The following is a 20,600-nucleotide window of genomic DNA, read 5'->3' on the forward strand; positions in this document are numbered from 1 at the left end:
TCAGTGCACTCTGGTCACGTTTTTCACCCTGGTCATGCTTCAGTGGCACTAAAGACAGCCTTGCTCCCTTCTCCCCACCTCTTCACCAACACTTGATATTTCTAGTTTTCCTGATAAGAACCATTCCAGCAGGTGTGAGGTGACAGCTCATTGTGGTTTTGATTTGCATTTCCCTGATGATTAATAACGTAGAACATGTTTTCATGTATCCTGTTACCTGAAGAAAACGAAAACACTAATGTAAAAAGATATCCCCCATGTTCATAGCAGCACTGTTTACCGTAGCCGAGAAATAACGCATAACCTAAGTGTTCATCGACAGATGAATAGATAAAGAAAATGTGGTACATTTGTATCATGGAATACCACTGAACCATGAAAAAGAATGAAATAATGCCATTTGCAGCAACATGGATGGACCCCAAAGGCATTATGCTAAGTGAAATAAGTCAGACAGAGAAAGATAAATACTGTATGATTTCTGGTATATGTGGACTCTATAAATATTATAAATGAAGCCAAGCTCAGAGATGCATGGAACAGATTGGGGGTTGCCAGGGGAAGAGGGCAGGGAATGGGTGAACGCTTTTTGCTTTTAAATAAATTTAATAATAATAACAAAAAGAGACAACCTTGTTCTACACAGAATGGGAAAATAAACGCTACTTTTGAAATGCTGCTGGGTTGGGGCAGTGTTCTAGATCTGGGAGAGGTAATAGTAGGGAAAAGACAGCACTGTGGGAAGGCGGGGACTTTCTGGGGTGGCAGGGGCAGCTGCTCCTGGCTTTCTCCTCGCACCCTCTTTCCCTGGCAGGGCCCTGGGATCCGGACCCTCCCCGCGGTCGGAGCGGAGCCCTGGCGGCCGTACCTGCTCCAGGCGGCATGTGAGCGCGGCCCACTCCACGTCCCAGGAGGCCTTATCGCCCGCATATTGTTGTTGCAGCCGCCGCCGTGCACGTTCGTCTTCCCGCAGCTCCACACGCAGCTCCTCCAGCAGCGCCTTGAGCGCGCAGAACAGCGGCTGGTTCTCTGCCACCTGCGGGGACACCGGGCGGCTCTGCCATCTCACAAGGGCGAGGACAGGAGCCTGGCAAGCAAAAGGGCACTGGGGCCGGTCTGTCTCCAAGGTGGGTGGGAGGGAATCTGCACAGTTAGTGGCAGAGCCGGGTTCCCTGGTCGCCTGCAGGCTCTGGGGCTGACGCTGCCAAGGGCTCATTGCATTAGGATGCTAGCGCCACAGGAACCTGGATCAGAGACGGGAGGAAGCTGTGGGAGGCCAGGGGGAGCCAAGCCAGGGCTGCCAGGACACTCTGCTTGACTTCAGATGTCCCGAAATAACGAGATACCTACACTCACGTATGTATGCTGTCATTTGAGTGCCAGCTGTTGAACCAGAAGGGAATTAATAAAGGGCTCGTGTCTCTCATCAACATAGGTGGTCATACTCAGACTTGTAGTTACTAAGAAGTCATATATTACAATATATGACAAGCATAGTCATGGGGTGGGGGTGAATTTTGAGGTTTAACAATTAAAGCCAAAGGTAGAGAGTGTGGAGAAAAGGGAACCCTCTTGCACTGTTGGTGGGAATGTAAATTGATACAGCCACTATGGAGAACAGTGTGGAGGTTCCTTAAAAAACTACAAATAGAACTACCATTATGACCCAGCAATCCCACTACTGGGCATATACCCTGAGAAAACCATAATTCAAAAAGAGTCATGTACCACAGTGTTCATTGCAGCTCTGTTTACAATAGCCAGGACATGGAAGCAACCTAAGTGTCCATCAACGGATGGATAAAGAAGATGTGGCACATATATACAATGGAATATTACTCAGCCATAAAAAGAAACGAAATTGAGTTATTTGTAGTGAGGTGGATGGACCCAGAGTCTTTCATACACAGTGAAGTAAGTCAGAAAGAGAAAAACAAATACCGTATGCTAACATATATACATGGAATCTAAAAAAAAATTTTGTTATGAAGAACCTAGGGATAGGACAGGAATAAAGACGCAGACGTAGAGGATGGACTTGAGGACACAGGGAGGGGGAAGCGTAACCTGGGACGAAGTGAGAGAGTGGCATGGACATATATACACTACCAAACGTAAAACAGATAGCTAGTGGGAAGCAGCCACATAGCACAGGGAGATCAGCTCGGTGCTTTGTGACCGCCTGGGGGGGTGGGATGGGGAGGGTGGGAGGGAGGCGCAAGAGGGAGGAGATATGGGAATATATGCATATGTATAGCTGATTCACTTTGCTATAAAGCAGAAACTAACACACCACTGTAAAGCAATTATACTCCAATAAAGATGTTAAAATAAAAAAAAGCCAAAGGTAAACGGTTAACTTGTTCGTGAAGGCTTCCTCGTGGTCCCCGAGATAGAATCACTACCCCTCTCTTTTCTGCTCACTAATGGCAGGAAGAACCACTGCACCTACTTGTTTATCCTGTCCCTCCCCTGTCCCCCAGATCTGTAAGTTGTGGGAGGAGACAGTGCTTAGCTCATGGGAAGCATGCAAACAGGTCTGATAAATGAAGAATGGATTTTTATTACCAATCTGCTTATACCTAACTTAAAAGATTTTATATTTTCTAAAACCTGTCCAGCCCTTTGGACACACATTTCAAAACTGTGATTACTATCTTAGTATGCTTCAGCATGGGCATTTTTCCAGAAAGGTTTGGCCAAATGAATTAACACACACTGAATCAATTATGGTACCTGGATGGTAAAAGCCACACGAGCCCATCTCTTCCCATCAGAAAACACTAAAAGCCTATCTCGAGCTCCCAGACCGGTCTCAGGGCAATCCTGTTTGGTATATTTATGAGGCAGGAGAAATAAAAGCTCTCTCAGTCCTGCTGGAGGCAGGTTGTCTGTAATATGGGAAGACAGAGAATCCGCTACATGGTAAACCTCCAGTGCCGGGGCAGCGAGGAGTGGACCTCCAGCCTGGATCTGCATGCCCATCAGCCTTCTGTCCTCCATCAGCTCGAGAGCCAGCTGTGCTTCTAAAACCATCTAGTCAGTGCACGAAACATACATGTACATATACAAAAATGGCTAACTGCATTTGGGAAGAATTTGAGATACTTCCCATATATGTGTGGATTTAAATAAAGTTGAATTAGAAAAGAGAAATTCCTTAACATGAGATTTATCACTGAAAACACCATAGTTTTCTCCGTAGTTTATCTGAAGAGTTTTAATATTAGATACAGTAGACTTCCGGTTGAGTGGAATGGTCTGTTTGTTAGCATTTATTGCTCCTTGATTTTTCTCACCTTGAACAGCAATTTTCACTTTTAGCTCTGAGATGAAAGGCACTAAGAGGACAATTCAGTTAACATTTGCAAAACTCAGCAGAGAGAGAACATTCTAAAAATCCTACATGTTCTTTCCAACCATCTGAATGTAAGTAAATTACCCCTATTCTCAACTAGATGCTCGTAAAATGTGTGAAATTGTATTGATAATAAATGCAGAAGTTCCTTTCAACTCTACACCAAAAGTATTTAAAAATGATAGAAGTGCAAGTGAGTGACAAGACGTGTTGCAACAGTCTTTTCACAAATACACATCTCCGTAAGTACAGAATTTGTTTGCTGAAAAATTAGATATGGATTATGATAGATTTGATTTCTTCATCTTTGAATTTTAAATTTTAAAAAAAATCATTACTTTTTTCAAGTCAAACAGTTTTAAGCATAAAATAACTAATACTTTTGATCCACTCTTTGGAGTAGTCATCTCATTTTCACTTTAGAAAAAGCAGAAAACCACATAATAAATTCTTATATGTTATCAATAACTCCCTGTGAAGCCCAAGTCCTGTATGTGGTCAGCTGTGGGCTTCTTAGGCATATAACAAACAGCCGTGACAACATTAGGACCAGAACTTTGTGCTCCTTGAAAGCAGGGTTCACATGACAGTCCTTTTGCAGATTGAAAATTTGCTTCCTCTGGAAGTAAGTACTTTATGGCATTAGCAGATATCAGATTAAATAATATTAAGCCTTAATGTTTTGATGCACATTTGGGTCACAGTAATCAACATAATGTCCTGTTATACCAATATTATATTTAATCATCATGGAATGAGCTCAAAATTACTTCGGGGTGAGGGTGGCCAAAGGGAACAAGAGCCCAGAGAATTGATGATATTTGGTACCTGTTCCCATAGTCAGCCGGGAGCAGCAGTGTGGCCTGGCAAGCAGCCAGCCTAGCTCTGCCACTGGAGAACAATGGCAAGGGCCGATGTCCAAGGGAATGAGCCGTAGATGGGCATGATCCTTCCAAATGGCTGTTACACACACAAAAACCCGATGATGGTAACTAATGCTAATGGTTTCTAATGGGCCAGGATGTGTTAATCATTCACCTACAGAACCTTGCTTGCATCTCACATCTATCCTGAGTGCACACTGTCACGTGCCTGTGTTACAGGGGAGGAACCACAGTGACCGGGGACCTGTCTGGCCGTGAGGAAGTGTGGAGCTCGAGTGCAATCCAGGCCTGTGCCACCTGAGGCCAGACAAGCCCACCAACATATGTGAATTCTGGCATCATACCCTACACCCGGGCTTTTTTTTTTTTTAAGATGCCTAATCTCTGTGAAGCAAATTCCATCCCTCCACATCAGGAGAAATAATAATAGCCATCCTGAAAGAATTCCTAGAAGTTACTCCTCTCACTTTTTCTCTCAGTGGTGGCCCTTTGCTGAGCTATGTTTTTGGTAAAAAGACCCAAATCAAGTCGAGAATGGAATCAAGACTCTGGTCCATTTCGAGGTCTTCAGGTGACAGTCTCAGGATACAGAGCTTTCTGAACCTTCTGGTGCCAGGGTCAAGGCTCTGCGACCTTTTAACTTATATATCTGGTAAGTGTGGTCAATTAAAAAGACCAACCTTTTGATCTCCTTAAGATCACCTGGTTGGTTTTCTTGCAAAGAAACAGGATAAAATGGTTCCACTATTTCCTTTTCCTCATTCTAAGGGCATTTCAGCCCTTCCAAGCTCCTCTCTCTTGGGGAAGGCTTAAAAGAATCCCAAAGTTGGCATCAGGAGCTTGACTGTGCTATAACGTTTTAAGCTTATAACAGGTTCAAGGTTGGGCTTCAGCCAATAGGACTGCTACCCAATTATAGGACATAGGAAAATATTAACAGAAAGTGAAAAAGAAATTTATAGAACGGTAGCATACCAATTGGTGAGGCAATACCAGCTACTTTAGAGAATCACTTTTGCCTAAGATTTCTAACACATGTGCATCATTTAATTCTGTGGAAGAGCTAAACTGCCATCAACTACTTTGCTTGCATCAGAGCCATTAACTTGGAGATGGGTTTAATCTAAAGTTGGAACAGAGGTACTGACCTGCTGCTATGGGCTGACCCGCAAAAAGCCAGTCACAAAATAGAGGTGCTGGCCTCCACCTCCTACTCACTTGGGCAGAGTGTTCTGGAATGCTGTGGTGGCTGCCCCAACCCCCAACACAGGCATGCATAGTTCCTACTTGATACATATAAAGAGAGGGGCCTCCTGCAGGTTCAAAATAAAAGTAACTCTTCCACCAGCAGGAGCCCCAAGACAAGTCCTCTACTGAGATTAGCCAGAAAGGATACAGTTACACATCCAGCAACATTTTAACAGATAAGCCATTTGTCATTCCTACCTTCATTGTTACATTCAGATTAAGATTCTTTCCAAAAACCCTTATCCCCCCACAGATAAAAGAGAACGAGTCATTGAAGACTGGCCGTGAAAATATAATCTATGATGGAACTTTGCAGAGATGACGGGCTCATCTATGGACAGAACTCCTCTGTGCACCGGCTAAGGATACACCAGGTGGTCTGGGCCGTGCAGGCTCCGTGCCTGCAGGTCACCATCATTTTCAGCAAGAGCCTCTGGGGGAAAAAGGTGGGTGTGTGAGAGAATAGATGTAGGTTGAATAACGTACAAACCCAGAGCTGTCGCCGAAGACTTCAAAGAAACAAGGGCAGGTCTGATGAAAGTCAAGTGGCCAGATGGGAACAATGAGCTTCTTAGCAAGCTTCTTAGCGTATTTAGATCTCCTGCCACTCTCTGAAAGATATGTTGCAAACTGCCGGCCACAGTTAACTCTGGGAAGTGGGACTGGGGCCAAGAGAGTATTTCCTCGGGTACCTTTTGGTACTGTGACCCTCCACGTCCTGCACATAACTATTTTCACAGTAATAGAAACAAACAGAATACACAGCAAGAATAAAGTGTTTCCTAACCTTAAGCTCTGATCCGGTTCCTTTCATACGGAGTTGCATGTCCCCTAGGCAAGGCTATAATGTTGAAGAGTCTGAAGAATAAATCTGGTGCAGCACACACAAGCGAAAGATAAAAGCTACCCAGGCTCCAGTGGAGCACTTGCTTATTTCAAAAATTAAATCAGGGCAGATCACAGTTCTGATGTGCAGAAGTGCTCTTTCCGGAAGTTTTTGCATCTTGGGCAGAGCAGAAAGGGTGGGCTGCCAGCAAGTGGGATGCTGGGCACCAGGTGAGTCCAAGTCCAGGAAGTCCTGGAGCCAAAGGCATTCTGTCTACAGGGGGAAAGGCTGGCTTTGACCTAGGGCAGTCCCCAAAGGCCCTATACTGAAAATGGGTCCTGAGTCACTGGCAAAGGTCCAGGGGAGCAGATTCTACCCGGTCCTCAGGCTGGATCCCTGGTCAGCCTCCTCAGTGACCAGGGGCAGTTGAAGGAAGACTTGAACATGAAACATAATTGCATTAGATCATGCGCTGAAGTTTAGGTTCTTCACATTTACACTTAGATGCTTTATCAGATCAGAAATAAATGAAAAAGAAATGAAAGAAACAACAGCAAAGATCAATAAAACCAAAAGCTCGTTCTTTGAGAAGATAAACAGAATTGATAAACCATTAGCCAGACTCATCAAGAAAAAAAGGGAGAAGACTCAAATCAGTAGAATCAGAAATGAAAAAGGAGAAGTAACAACAGACACTGCAGAAATACAAAGGATCATGAGAGATTACTACAAGCAACTTTATGCCAATAAAATTGACACCCTGGAAGAAATGGACAAATTATTGGAAAAGCACAAACTTCTGAGACTGAACCAGGAAGAAACTGAAAATATAAACAGACCAATCACAAGCCCTGAAATTGAGACTGTGATTAAAACTCTTCCAACAAACGAAAGCCCAGGACCAGATGGCTTCACAGGCGAATTCTATCAGACATTTAGAGAAGAGATAACACCTGTCCTTCTCAAACTCTTCCAAAATATAGCAGAGGAAGGAACACTCCCAAACTCATTCTACAAGGCCACCATCACCCTGATACCAAAACAAGACAAAGATGTCACAAAAAAAGAAAACTACAGGCCAATATCACTGATGAACACAGATGCAAAAATCCTCAACAAAATACTAGCAAACAGAATCCAACAGCACATTAAAAGGATCATACACCATGATCAAGTGGGGTTTATCCCAGGAATGCAGGGATATGCAAATCAATCAATGGGATACACCATATTAACAAACTGAAGGAGAAAAACCATATGATCATCTCAATAGATGCAGAAAAAGCTTTTGACAAAAATTCAACACCGATTTATGATAAAAACTCTCCAGAAAGTAGGCATAGACGGAACTTACCTCAACATAATAAAGGCCATATATGACAAACCCACAGCCAACATCGTTCTCAATGGTGAAAAACTGAAACTATTTCCTCTAAGATCAGGAACAAGACAAGGTTGCCCACTCTCACCACTATTATTCAACATAGTTTTGGAAGTTTTAGCCACAGCAATCAGAGAAGAAAAAGAAATAAAAGGATTCCAAATTGGAAAAGAAGAAGTAAAGCTGTCACTGTTTGCAGATGACATGATACTATACATAGAGAATCCTAAAGAATCTACCAGAAAACTAATAGAGCTAATCAATGAATGATACAAAATTAATGCATAGAAATCTCTTGCATTACTATACACTAATGATGAAAAACCTGAAAGAGAAATTAAGGAAACACTCCCATTTACCATTGCAACAAAAGGAATAAAATACCTAGGAATAAACCTACCTAAGGAGACAAAAGACCTGTATGCAGAAAACTATAAGACACTGATGAAAGAAATTAAAGATGATACAAACAGATGGAGAGATATACCATGACTATACTACCCAAAGCAATCTACAGATTCAGCGCAATCCGTATCAAACTACCAATGGCATTATTCACAGAACTGGAACAAAAAATTTCACAATTTGTATGGAAACACAAAGACCCCAAATAGCCAAAGCAATCTTGAGAACGAAAAAAAAAAAAAAGCTGGAGGAATCAGCCTCCCGACTTCAGACTATACTCCAAAGCTACAGTAATCAAGACAGTATGGTACTGGCACAAAAACAGAAATATAGATCAATGGAACAGGATAAAAGCCCAGAGATAAACCCACGCACATATGGTCACCTTATTTTTGATAAAGGAGGCAGGAATATACAATGGAGAAAAGACAGCCTCTTCAATTAGTGGTGTTGGGAAAACTGGACAGCTCCATGTAAAAGAATGAAATTAGAACACTCCCTAACACCATACACAAAAATAAACTCAAAATGGATTAAAGACCTAAATGTAAGGCCAGACACTATAAAACTCTTAGAGGAAAACATAGGGAGAACACTCTAGGACATAAATCACAGCAAGATCCTTTTTGACCCACCTCCTAGAGAAATGGAAATGAAGACAAAAACAAATGGGACCTAATGAAACTTAAAAGCTTTTGCACAGCAAAGGAAACCGTAAGCAAGACAAAAAGACAACCCCCAGAACGGAATAAAATATTTGCAAATGAAGCAACTGACAAAGGATTAATCTCCAAAATTTACAAGCAGCTCATGCAGCTCAGTATCAAAGAAGCAAACAACCCAATCCAAAAATGGGCAGAAGACCTAAACAGACATTTCTCCAAAGATATACAGACTACCAACAAACACGTGAAAGGATGCTCAACATCACTAATCATGAGAGAAATGCAAATCGAAACTACTATGCGGTATCACCTCACACCGGTCAGAACGGCCATCATCAAAAAATCTACAAACAATAAACGGTGGAGAGGGTGTGGAGAAAAGGGAACCCTCTTGCACTGTTGGTGGAAATGTAAATTGATACAGCCACTATGGAGAACAGTACGGAGGTTCCTTAAAAAACTAAAAACCGAACTACCATACGACCCAGCAATCTCACGACTGGGCATATACCCTGAGAAAACCATAATTCAAAGAGTCATGTACCACAATGTTCATTGCAGCTCTGTTTACAATAGCCAGGACATGGAAGCAACTTAAGTGTCCGTCGACAGATGAATGGATAAAGAAGATGTGGCACATATATACAATGGAATATTACTCAGCCATAAAAAAAAAACGAAATTGAGTTATTTGTAGTGAGGTGGATGGACCTAAAGTCTGTCATACACAGTGAAGTAAGTCAGAAAGAGAAAAACAAGTACCGTATGCTTACACATATATATGGAATCTAAAAGAAAATAGTCATGAGGAACCTCGGGGCAAGACGGGAATAAAGACGCTGACATACTAGAGGACACAGGGAGGGGGAAGGGTAAGCTGGGACGAAGTGAGAGAGTGGCATGGACATATATACACTACCAAACGTAAAACAGATAGTTAATGGGAAGCAGCCACATAGCACAGGGAGATCAGCTCGGTGCTTTGTGACCACCTAGAGGGGTGGGATAGGGAGGGTGGGAGGGAGGGAGACGCAAGAGGGAAGAGACATGGACACATATGTATAACTGATTCACTTTGTTATAAAGAAAAAACTAACACACCATTGTAAAGCAATGAAAAAAAAAAAGTATTAGGTCACAGCCTTGAATGAAAAAGTAACTTCTCTTTTAATTAATCCAATTCTGGGAAGATTGGCTGTTGGAACCCCAAGGTCATACTTCTGGCCTGTTAACTATCATACTGTGTTTAAAAACCTGATTTCAGGACTTACTAGTAAGTATAAAATGCATACATAGCCGTGGCAGCTCTGGCCTCAGAAGCTTAACGCAGTGGCGGGCGTCTTGGAGCTCATCCCCAGCCCGGGCCCTTCCTCGAAGGCTGGGCGAGCTGGAAGTGCTCACTGCTCCCAGGACAGTCGGGTCCCTGCCGCACCATCAGTCAGCGGGGAATGTTCACAGAGCCAAACATTTTCCAACCTGGTGGTTTTTTATCAACTATTTCCAAGGTCAACTCGGTCCATTGTAATTTTTTTTTCCCCTCATTTGACATGATAAATGTTGCCATCCACTGTGTTTAACTCTAAGGATGTTCAGTATGACACAAAGCAAGGCCTGGGAAAGTCTGTTACTTGCTAAGTTATCCTTGGGAAAGAAGTCAGGCCACGTTTCCCACTCTCCTTATCATCTTGGGAGGCTCTCTTGGGAGTTTCTGAGAAGGTGCAGCTCTGCGGGCACCTCCCTTGAGACACATGCTCGGCTCTTGCATCCGGGCTGCCTGGCTGGTACCCACTCCGCAACAGGGCAGACAGACCTCCTCCCGGGGAACGTGCACTCCCGCGGAGCCAGCTGTCGTTGCGGTGGAGCTCATTAATCTTGTGTCCTCGGACGGACGGCTGGCCGTCCGTGTGCACTTGACTGCCATGGGCAGACGGGTCCAGTAACGGCAGATCTGAATCTGCCATCTGGAAGCCGCCCTGTTAGCCCATCCACAGCCTCTGCCCCGCACCATGCAAAGTGGAGACTCACTGGTCCATTCCAAGCAGAAGAGCTGAGAAGTGAATGTTGGAAGGAGGCGGCAGCAAAGAGAGAGGATGTTAAAATACACTGAACAGGAGGTTCCAGCTGAGTGACTTTCCATAATTTTCCATCTCACGGGGAAGATTTTCCATGACTGTTGTTTGGGAAACCAGATGTGTTACATTGTTTTCCTCCCCCCCCTTCCAAAGCATTTGGATGCACGCGTGGGAAACACCCAACAGGCGCCCTCAGAGGCAGTGGGTTTGTGGCTAAATGGCAATTGAGGAATACTATGTGAATTAATCACAGATACTTCATAGGACTGAGTGACAACATCGCTTTTAAAAATAATAAAACTGGTAGATTTTAGAGGATGTTTTTGCAAAGTAGCATTTTATTTTCTAACTGGATCTTTGCCGGAAAACACATTCCATGAGCTAAAAATCTCCCCATGGACACTGGCCTAATGACAAACTTCCTAATAACGGTAATTAAAAATTCATTTGAAAGTATAACCTCTTTCTTGAGTCATATTATTCTGGGAAAAATGAAGGGTGGATGAGTATGTGTAGAAATCAGGTCTTCAGTTGTGAACATCTGAGTTGTACACGGAGAGAAAGCAGTAGGCGAAAGGCACACTCCCCCAGGCCTGAGCTCAGACATTGCCACTTTCCTCCTCTGGATCAGAGCCTAGGTTCTGCTGCCATTCCTCTCCCCCTTGATGCCCTGAGGCTCTGGGCGGAGGGAGGGGCCGCAGCTGTGGAGCCCGGTGTGTGCTCAGGGAGCACCCGAAGGCCTGTGGCTGAGCAGCTGCAGCTGTGTCCGGGGCCACCCCGCCCTGCGCCTCACCCCAGAGCCAGGCTCTGCTTGCCGGACCCTCAAAGAAGCAACACAGGGTCAGGAGGGACTCAGGCCACGATGCCCAGGAGCAAGAAAGCCTTAGTCTCACAGGACCTCAGCACTCCAAACCCTCTACGGCTGCCGTTTTGTAGAAAAGCGCAAAAACTCTGGGGGCCATAGTGTCTTCTGGCTTATTCAGCAGGGCCTGTGGGCCTGTCTGCTTATACAAATGAATGGAGCGTTTGGCAGCACTAATAATTAAGGTTCTACACTGAAATCCCACCTCTCTACACACACTTTAATTTTTTTCCCAAGTGTCGTCAAATATTTTTATTTGGGACATTATGTTTCATGTGGCTTAAAAAGATCCCGAAACACTTTATACATGTTTGGGGATTAAAAAAACCAAACTTGTTGTGTAGTTCCTCCTGTGCGTTATGTTGCCAGTTTAGTGATGGTGCCGATGCCCACTCAGCAAACGACAGCAAAGCCCTAAGTTCCTTTTCTGGCCATGGTCATGGCACTTCCTCCTTGGAAGAATGGTCAGTCTTTATAAGGCACAGGCTACTCCATCCAATACTGTTTTTTCTTCCTGCTGAGGTACATTCGCTGGCCTTGAGGGGACACAATCCATGTGACCTTATCATGTCCTTATTTATGTGAATAAGCCAAATAAGACCTTTCTGCCCTGGGAACAACAACACGTGAACTGATGACAGACAGACTAGGGGTCTCCTCTCCCCGGCGTGGGCACCCACCTGCCTGTGGAGCTGTCCCCCGTCTGTGGGCTGCAGCCGTGATCCGTGGTCACCGATCTGCACACCAAACTGTGGAGGATGCTCCCCCAGGGAAAAGCCACAGCCTGGACCGTCGTCATCTTGGTCTGGACCGTCCACCTTCGCATCCTCCTGAACGCCAGGCTCCCCAAGCCTGTGGAAGGTCTCTGGAAGCTCGCTCTGAAACGGCAGGAGGGTATGATCACAGCTCCACCCGAATCCTTTTGCCCTGAAGCCTGATTTTTAGTGTTTGAGGATAATTACCCACTTTAGGGGTTATCATGTCTTTGCTTCTCAGCCCTCTGCTTCTCAGCCCTTTCCCCTAATAGGCTCATTCTGGCCATGGCACTCATTGGCTACTTTCTCCATTTAAATTTCATAGAGTGGGTGCCCAGGTTTATTAGAAGAGATTAGAAATATTACTATTTATAAATTATTACTGCTCACAGTTAACAGTTTTATAAATGAGAGGAGGAGGAACTCTAAAGTACTGATCAACAGAAAACTTTACAACTATTACTAGGTTTTGCTTAATGGTGGTTTTCTAGGTCATGGCTATTTGGAAGCAGGCTGAATTCATTTTTGAAGACATTCTTCACCCTGAGGCAAGAGCATCACTGTATCTTCCCATTCGTAGGGTGTCCTAAAATTGCATACACTGTCTGTGAGAGTAGGAGGCAGAGGAAAGGTGTTTAGGGGCTAAAAGGAACCAACAGTCACAGAGCCCTGAAAGCAGCCGACAAGGTAGCCAGGGGCATGGATGTCCGGAACAAATGGACACCAGCGGCTCCAGCCCTGTGTTCACCAGAGAGCAAGGCCGGGGAGGAGCCTGCAGAGCTGGAGGTCACTCTGCCTTAATCAATAAAAATCAGAAAGCAAATAACTCAGTTCTGGTTCTGTTGTGAATCTGTGAATTGAGGCATAAGAAGGAAGCGTATACAGATTTCAGAGGTGGCAAGAAAGTACCCCCTGGAGCTCAGAGAGACCGTATGAAACTGCACTGGCAGAACGGGCTCTGGCATTTAGGACCAAAAACTGAAATGGAAAAGGAGAGAGAACAAGTTAGAACTAGGTTTTACAAACCATCACTGTGGAATGAACCGATAAGGACATTCCACAAATCTCTCGGTGGTAACTAACGAATTCATCTATCAGCAACAAAAGACACGGCAGCAACACTTGTCTGCAGGATGATGTTACAGACCAGCATGCTCTTAAAATGAGGTCAAAGGGCAGCACGGACAACCCACTGCATTCCCACTGCCTGGATTGGACTTGACAAAATACTCTGAAACAGCAGAACATGACTGTAAGTGTCGGGGGAGGGGGGACAGCAGGGCCTGGCTGGGGGTGGGAGCAAGAGCAAAACAGATGCAAAGGAAAGGAACTCCCCCGGCAGAGGTACCTCCGTGAAATCCTCTGCGTCCTCCTCCGCCTGCTTCCCTTGCCGCCAGTGTTTCAGCAGCCACCTGAGTTTGACGTAGAAAAGGAAGATGTTCTGCTTCAGGGAGCATAGCTCCCGCTGCATCAAGTACCTCTCGTCACTCCAGGTCTGCTCCTGCAGCGAGTTCTGCAGGGCCAGGCTGTGCACCTCCAGCTCCCGCCGCCGCAGGGCACACAGGTGCCCCTCCTCCACCTTGAACGGAAGAAAAGAGACGGTGTCACGGGTACCTGTCCCGACCTGGCACCCAAACCGAGGGTCTCTGCAAACTGCCATCCAATCCGTGTCATTTTGCACGTGGGACGTGAAACGCAGAAGCTCCCCCACGTTTAGTAAACTCCTTGAGAGGTTCGCTATTTACAAAACCTTGAGCGCTTTCTGATTCAGAAGCAAGTGCTCTTTCAAGGGGACGTGTCAGGATCAGTTTTCATCATGGAGTCTCTCGTGGTGTTTTTAGATGTTTCTAAACTCCGTCAGGAGAACTGTCTCTTGGAGAGAGGGCTCACAGCTGACTTATATGCAGACCCCGTTTGCCTTCCACACAGGGGCTGGTACCCAAGGCAGATTGCAGTTGTCGAGGCCGAGCAAGGGGGAATCCTTCCCCTTGACTTCCTGGGCCCTGTGGTCCCCACAGCTCCTGACGGAAAGAGGACAAGCTAGTACTAGACTGCACACGGGGTGAGCGCACAGGAAAGACCGACAAGCTACTTCCACACTTGAGACCTCACCTTCCTACCAGGTATGGGCGACACTCAGGGAAACAAAAGCATTGCTGGGAAAGAAACGTTTTCCATCACTATGTTAGTTGCTGCCTTTTCCACATGGGTATAGACACTCTTCCAAGCGGTAAACAACTGTTACGTGTCAATAATGACTAAGCAAAAGGGTGTGAATAAAATCTTAACTTACAGATAAGGGCACAGGAATAACATCCCTAGTAGCTAAAGTGATACCTGGGATGAAAGCTTTCTGTTGCACAGACCAAAGAGAGGGTTAGAGCGCCAGCCTTATCGTTATCCTAACCTAATACCCCCTCTTGTGCCAAAAGCCAATGGGTGGGTTTGGTTTTGTTTCCCTGAAGAACTTGATGGGTGCTCAGAAGCCATGGGACCATGGGAGCATGACTGTGGCTGCCTGAGGTCGACACCGGTCTGACCGACGTGCTAAAGGCCGGTGACCAGCGAGGCTGCTCTGTGAGGCCCTGGGCTATGCGATCACTTGCATGGCCACTGTCGTGATACCAGACCGAGTTTGCACTTGAAGCTGGGCTAACATAAAGCACTGGCGATTTCATTCACGCTCTCAGCAGCCCTGAGTCCCACCACCGGCTCGCTCCCCTGTGGATGCAGGACAGGACGGAGTGACGAAGCGTCAGCGCAGTTGCTGGAAATCCAGTGTCTGCAATTTATTTTTGTGTTATCTTAGGCTACCGACTGACCCTGGTAAAGTTTCAGCTGCTGAGTGCCGCTAACTCATGCTGTGCAGTGCCCAGTGCATGGCGGGTGCCCCAGAGGGGCCCCAGGATTGGCCGCTGGAGGCGCAGCCCTGGGAAGGGGCTGTTCTCTTGGTTTTTCCATCCCTAACCTCCTGGAAACGACCCTTCCTGACTCGCTGGCTCTGACCTCTCCTCCAGGACCCCACAGACTTCCCAAGTCGCAGAGTTCTGGTCCTCTACCCTCGGGGAGGTGAGGGGACCCCGTCCATTCCCCTCTGAACAAGCCTAGATGCCATCTCTCCACCTCCAACTGAGGACTGGGAGACTCTTCACACCCACCCCTTTATCCTGAATCCAAGTACTAGAAACACCTGGGACCCTGCCATTCTGCTAACGGTGTCTCCAGGGATAAATTCACTCCAACATGATTTCTGGTGCAATGCAAAAAAGTTAAATTACGAAGGAATTTACCCTTTACAAAAGGAAAATTATTTCGTATTACCTAATAATACATGAAACTTGACCTATAAATGTAACTTTTAAAAAGGGGTGCACGTCTAGTCGGTAAAGGAGGGTACCCGGCTCGGCTCTGCTCTGCGTGGCAAGGCGCAGAAGGGGCTCCCTTAGTCAGTTTTTTGACCCATTTAGATAAGCACGACCACAGCAACACGGGGCTTTGGTGTAACGCACATTCCTTGCCAAAGTAAGTTCTTGGATACACAGGTACCTTATTTTGCATAGGACATGCATTTAAGATACCACGGTGCCATTTCAAGATCAACTGGTTTTTGGTTTTAAAGATACAGATCTCTCTCAAGAACAAATACAGAAAGCAGCAGCCATGGCAATTCCGAGCCTGGGTATCTGTTCACAACTCAAGTAGATCCGGGGTGGCAGGAACTGGATGGTCCTCGGAGGCCTGTGGGCAGTGAAGTCCGTCTCCTAGGAACTCTAGGGAAGGACTGAGTGGATGAGGGATCAGGGGCCAGGAACAGGTTACTCTGAAACAGCTGAAAGAGCTGATAAGGGCACAGCTCAGTTAACGGCAGCCTTCTGAAAACAGTGGGTGAATTGTTGATGTTTCTCTCAGAAAATTAACCTAATACTGACAAAACATATCAATCTGCAGGACAGTGAAAGTTATGGACACGCTTTAATGTCCGGCGTTTAGGGCCCTTACTTTGCTTTGCTGGTCTGGCTGCAGGAAAGTTTAGATATTAGGAAGACCTTCCCGAGACCACAATGTCAGCATGGAAGTGCGTGCTTTCGAGCAGGGAGGGAGATAGTGATCTTTGAGATCCCCAGGGGGCAGCTTGAAGGGATGTCCCTTCCACACGCCCTCCAACCCCGAGCCCAGGCTGCCCAGCCTGTGCGGGAGACAGAGTCCTTATAAAACACCTCTTGTTCGTTCTCTCTCCCTCTCCCTCTCCGTCTCGTCTCTCTCTCGAGGGGCCCTGCAGACAGAGAAGGTGGTGCTGAACCGTGGTCCGTATTTACCTGCCGGATGGTGTCTGTAAATCTCTCTGCCTCCTCTTGATGCCGTCTGGCCACCTGCGCAAGCTGACCCTGCAGCTCCTTTATCGATACACTCTATTCAGGTAAAACGGGGGAGCCCCTGAGCTGATTGGTGGGACAAAGGAAGGGGTTTAGTGGCAGCAAGAACTTGGTCTGAGCTGAAGACACAGGACAAACGTGCACAAGGCAGGGACGCACATGGAGTGACATGGCACGCGTGGGCGCGGCGGCAGAGGAGTGACTCTCGGCAGCTCCGCCAGTGCCTCACCTGGGCTCCGCCTGCCCTGCATCTCTCACCCCAGCAGACGGGTGGGTAAGCAGTACCCATCACTTGAGCTTCGGCCACCATGGTAAGACAAACCAGGCCGAGAGGAGGCAGCCCCCATAGCAGCTTCGAGATGGCTTTTTAAATGCTGGGGGCGCCTGAGCTGGCAGTCCTGATGGTCAAGCATGACCCCCTCACACACGGCCTCGTAGATTCACTGCCCAAGTTCATGTGTGCCTCTCAGTTGCATAGTTAATGAGTTCGTACGCTTTCCTGTTAGAGTTTTCCCTGCCCCATGGGAGGCCTGTCTTTCCTCCTCACATTCCCACCCAGGATGCTCTGGGTAACCAGCCTGGGGCTCCTTCGCCAAACAAGACACACAACGGTGCCTTGGAGGAGCTACCTAAGATCTGCTTGCTACATTTTAGGTTAAAATACTTAAAGGAATCTTTAACATAATAGTTATTGGTAAAATCCATCTTTTATGTGCAAATGGCAATGATAGAGGCCGAGCTTCTCCTTTTGAAATGTTTTTCAGAGATGGAAACGGTGTCATATTGAAAATCTCAGTCATCATTAAAATTGAGGCGTGCCGTGCTACTCCCTGGTTTCCGCTGCGTGAAGACAGGTGATTTATAAAGCTGGGGGTTAGAAAAGCAGTCGTCACTTCGCTAGTTCATTCTCATTACATTTAACTCATCTGTTGTTTCTTGCCGAGGGTACCGCTGTCCTCTGCTATAAGCTGGTGTTGCCTGGATCGTCATGAGTGGAGACCACATCCCAAGAGTAGGAAATGCAGACAATAAAAGAGCAGAGCACTTGACCTAGCACAGGGTTGACTACGAGAGAATTTACAGAAAGAAGGATGGAGACCGAATATCAGAGACACTGGGAACTCACCACTTTGAGATAAAATTTTTGAAAGCTAGAGATTTAAGGTCATCCTCTTTTCAAGAGACTCAAGAACTACTGAGAACGTGAATGCCTCTGTACTTTGCTGGTTACTAGATATTATTACTGCAGCCTTTTATATCTACTAGGCAGAGTCTGGGGTTCTCTCTGAAGAGGGGTATTTCTCTACATATCGAATTTACCCCAATGACTAATTTCTCATTTCTAAAAGTTCTATTCTTTTTTAATATGTGGGATCTTTTACAGTACAACTTACTTTTTTGTCCTGTTTGCTGGCCCTTGGTCAATCTGAGAGCACTTCTTTTACAGTCTCTATCTGCTAATTTTAGGACGTGGAGGTCTCAGAGTGGCTCCAGCTGCTGCTGCGCTAGCGCCATGAGCGCATCTGCGGTGGTGGGGCATTAGCTAGGATCTCGAGTGTGGCCTGGGCTGAAGATGTGTCCGCAGATGGTCTTCAATTTGCAGAAGCCAGCAGCTGAACAGAAATTCTCCTTTCCTCGGGGGTTCTGCAGCTCCAGGTGACATCAGCTTAGAGCCTGGTCCTGGTGAGGCCGCTGTCCTGACGGGTACCTGGGGAGGCTCCACGCTGCTGGGCAAGCTGTCCTATTGCCCCCCCAACCCCCATCATGGACAGACGCTTCTTCAGCCTTTCATAAAGGGCAGTTTGCAGGGGTGGTCCTGGTTCATTTCTCTCCCTGTCCATTTTCAATTCTGAAGTCAATTCCAACCCTTGAAGATTTTCCTAACATTCTTGGGGATAGAGCTCTGTATTTAAAAGGACATCAGATATTTTATGCAGCACTATCTACTGAGTGCCTATAGCTTTCGGCTCTGTGCTGGGGACACAGCAGCAAGTAAGCGGCCCCAGACCCCTGCCCTCCTGGGGCTTCCCTCCTGCCCCTCTAGGAGTTTGGCACAGGAGTGCTTCCAGGTCACCTGGTTGCTCTACGGGCGGCTTTACTTTTTTTTTCTTCCTTTTGGCCATGCCGCACGGCTTGCAGGATCTTAGTTCTCCAACCAGGGATTGAACTTCGGCCCTCAGCAATGAAAGCGCCAAGTCCTAACCACTGGACCACCAGGGAATTCCTCCAGCTTTACTTTTTCTTACTTTTGGCTGCGTTGGGTCTTTGTTGCTGCGCGCGGGCTTTCTCTAGTTGCGGTGAGCAGGGGCTACTCTTCGTTGCGGTGTGCGGGCTTCTCATTGCGGTGGCTTCTCTTGTTGCGGAGCACGGGCTCTAGGCGTGTAGGCTTCAGTGGTTGTGACATGCGGGCTCAGTAGTTGTGGCTCACGGGCTCTGGAGCGCAGGCTCAGTAGTTGTGGCGCACGGGCTTAGTTGCTCCGCGGCATGTGGGGTCTTCCAAGACCAGGGCTCGAACCCATGTCCCCTGCACTGGCAGGCGGATTCTTAACCGCTGCGCCACCAGGGAAGTCCCAGATTTTCTTTTGAGTTACATGCTACTCTGTACATTTAAAATATGAAAAGCCTCCGTATTTTAACACATTTGGTACCAGCCCAAAGCTCTGAATTATTAGGTGTTAAAACAAGCACTGAAATCAAGCTGATCTTTTAAGAAAAGCAGACCTATTAATTTAGTTTCTACATATTACACTATTTCATTTGGTTGTCATCTTAATAATTATATAAACTTTTAATTTTGAACAAATATACAGGCCTCCTATTTCAGTGTCATTCGATTAAAAATGTGTTCCTCTGTTTGAACCTCACCTTTGAAGGGTCACAGAAAAGGACCCTTGAAGTCCTATGAGGATGTTCATCTGGGACATTTGATTCACCTACAGCGGCTCCCGTGTCCTCTGTGGAGGCTGGTCAACGACAGAAACTTCTAGATCCTCCTCCTCCTCTACGACACATTTTACTCTTTTCTGGTCTATTTTTGCTAATGGAACATTAAACTCTATGGACAACTAATTGCTCCTTGTCAGGGTGCCATTACTCCATTGTTACAAAAGCCAAAATACAAACAGGCTGTGGCAGAAATTTCCATCCAGGGCCACACAACCGCCACATTCACAGCATTTTCACGCAACACAGAGATCTCCTCCAGAAAACACGTACTTCCCCCTTCATCGCCAAGTTCCCGAAGGTTAGATTCTGAAACCATCCTCTGCCCACTCACCTGAGATTCTGATTAAGACATCGAACGCACTGACCTCGTCCTGTGCAGACCGTTTACATGAATGGACACCCTCCTCAGTGGCCCCCAGGCTGTGGGCTCGTGTTCGTCTCGACACCACAGCCACCTCCCTGTGTTATTGCTGGGAGGCCCGCAGCCCACACCTGCCCCTACGTGGCGTGTCCCACGCCCATTTACACTGCTAATTTCCTGGCCATCTTCAGAGATAGTGGCTTATAAGTTACTTTCCACACTTAAGGAGACAACTTCACTATCTCGATATACCAAAAACAAACAAAAAAGCTTTTCATTGTAGCCACTTACTTATTACACACTGGCAACACTACTTTCTAACTAGGACTCCGTTCCGCCTGCATCCCTGTGACCTCATCTCCCGTGACTTCCATTTTGGCCGGTTTTGCTACCCCTTCTTCCCAAAGTGGTTTATCGGGTCAACACCTGCGCACACATACTTGGCATAAACCCCACGTCGTTTT

The 20,600-nt window shown here is 46.3% G+C and overlaps 1 protein-coding gene across 2 annotated transcripts in view; it reads right to left on the reverse strand.

The window, feature by feature from the left end:
* The window catches only part of MTCL1 (microtubule crosslinking factor 1), a 125,854-nt gene that overhangs the window by 22,135 nt on the left and 83,119 nt on the right, over nt 1-20,600 (reverse strand). For both annotated transcript variants that reach the window (XM_022551340.3, XM_030764279.2), the window contains 3 exons: nt 13,805-14,035; nt 12,382-12,579; nt 869-1,036 (listed from right to left, as the gene is read on the reverse strand). In XM_022551340.3, coding sequence (XP_022407048.2) covers nt 869-1,036; nt 12,382-12,579; nt 13,805-14,035 — 597 coding nt within the window. The remainder of the gene's footprint in view (nt 1-868; nt 1,037-12,381; nt 12,580-13,804; nt 14,036-20,600) is intronic.

Source organism: Delphinapterus leucas, chromosome 14, assembly GCF_059928025.1.
Source record: "Delphinapterus leucas isolate spDelLeu-1000000601 "Yukka" chromosome 14, BTC_Dleu_Yukka2, whole genome shotgun sequence".
Classification (NCBI taxonomy): Eukaryota; Metazoa; Chordata; class Mammalia; order Artiodactyla; family Monodontidae; genus Delphinapterus; species Delphinapterus leucas.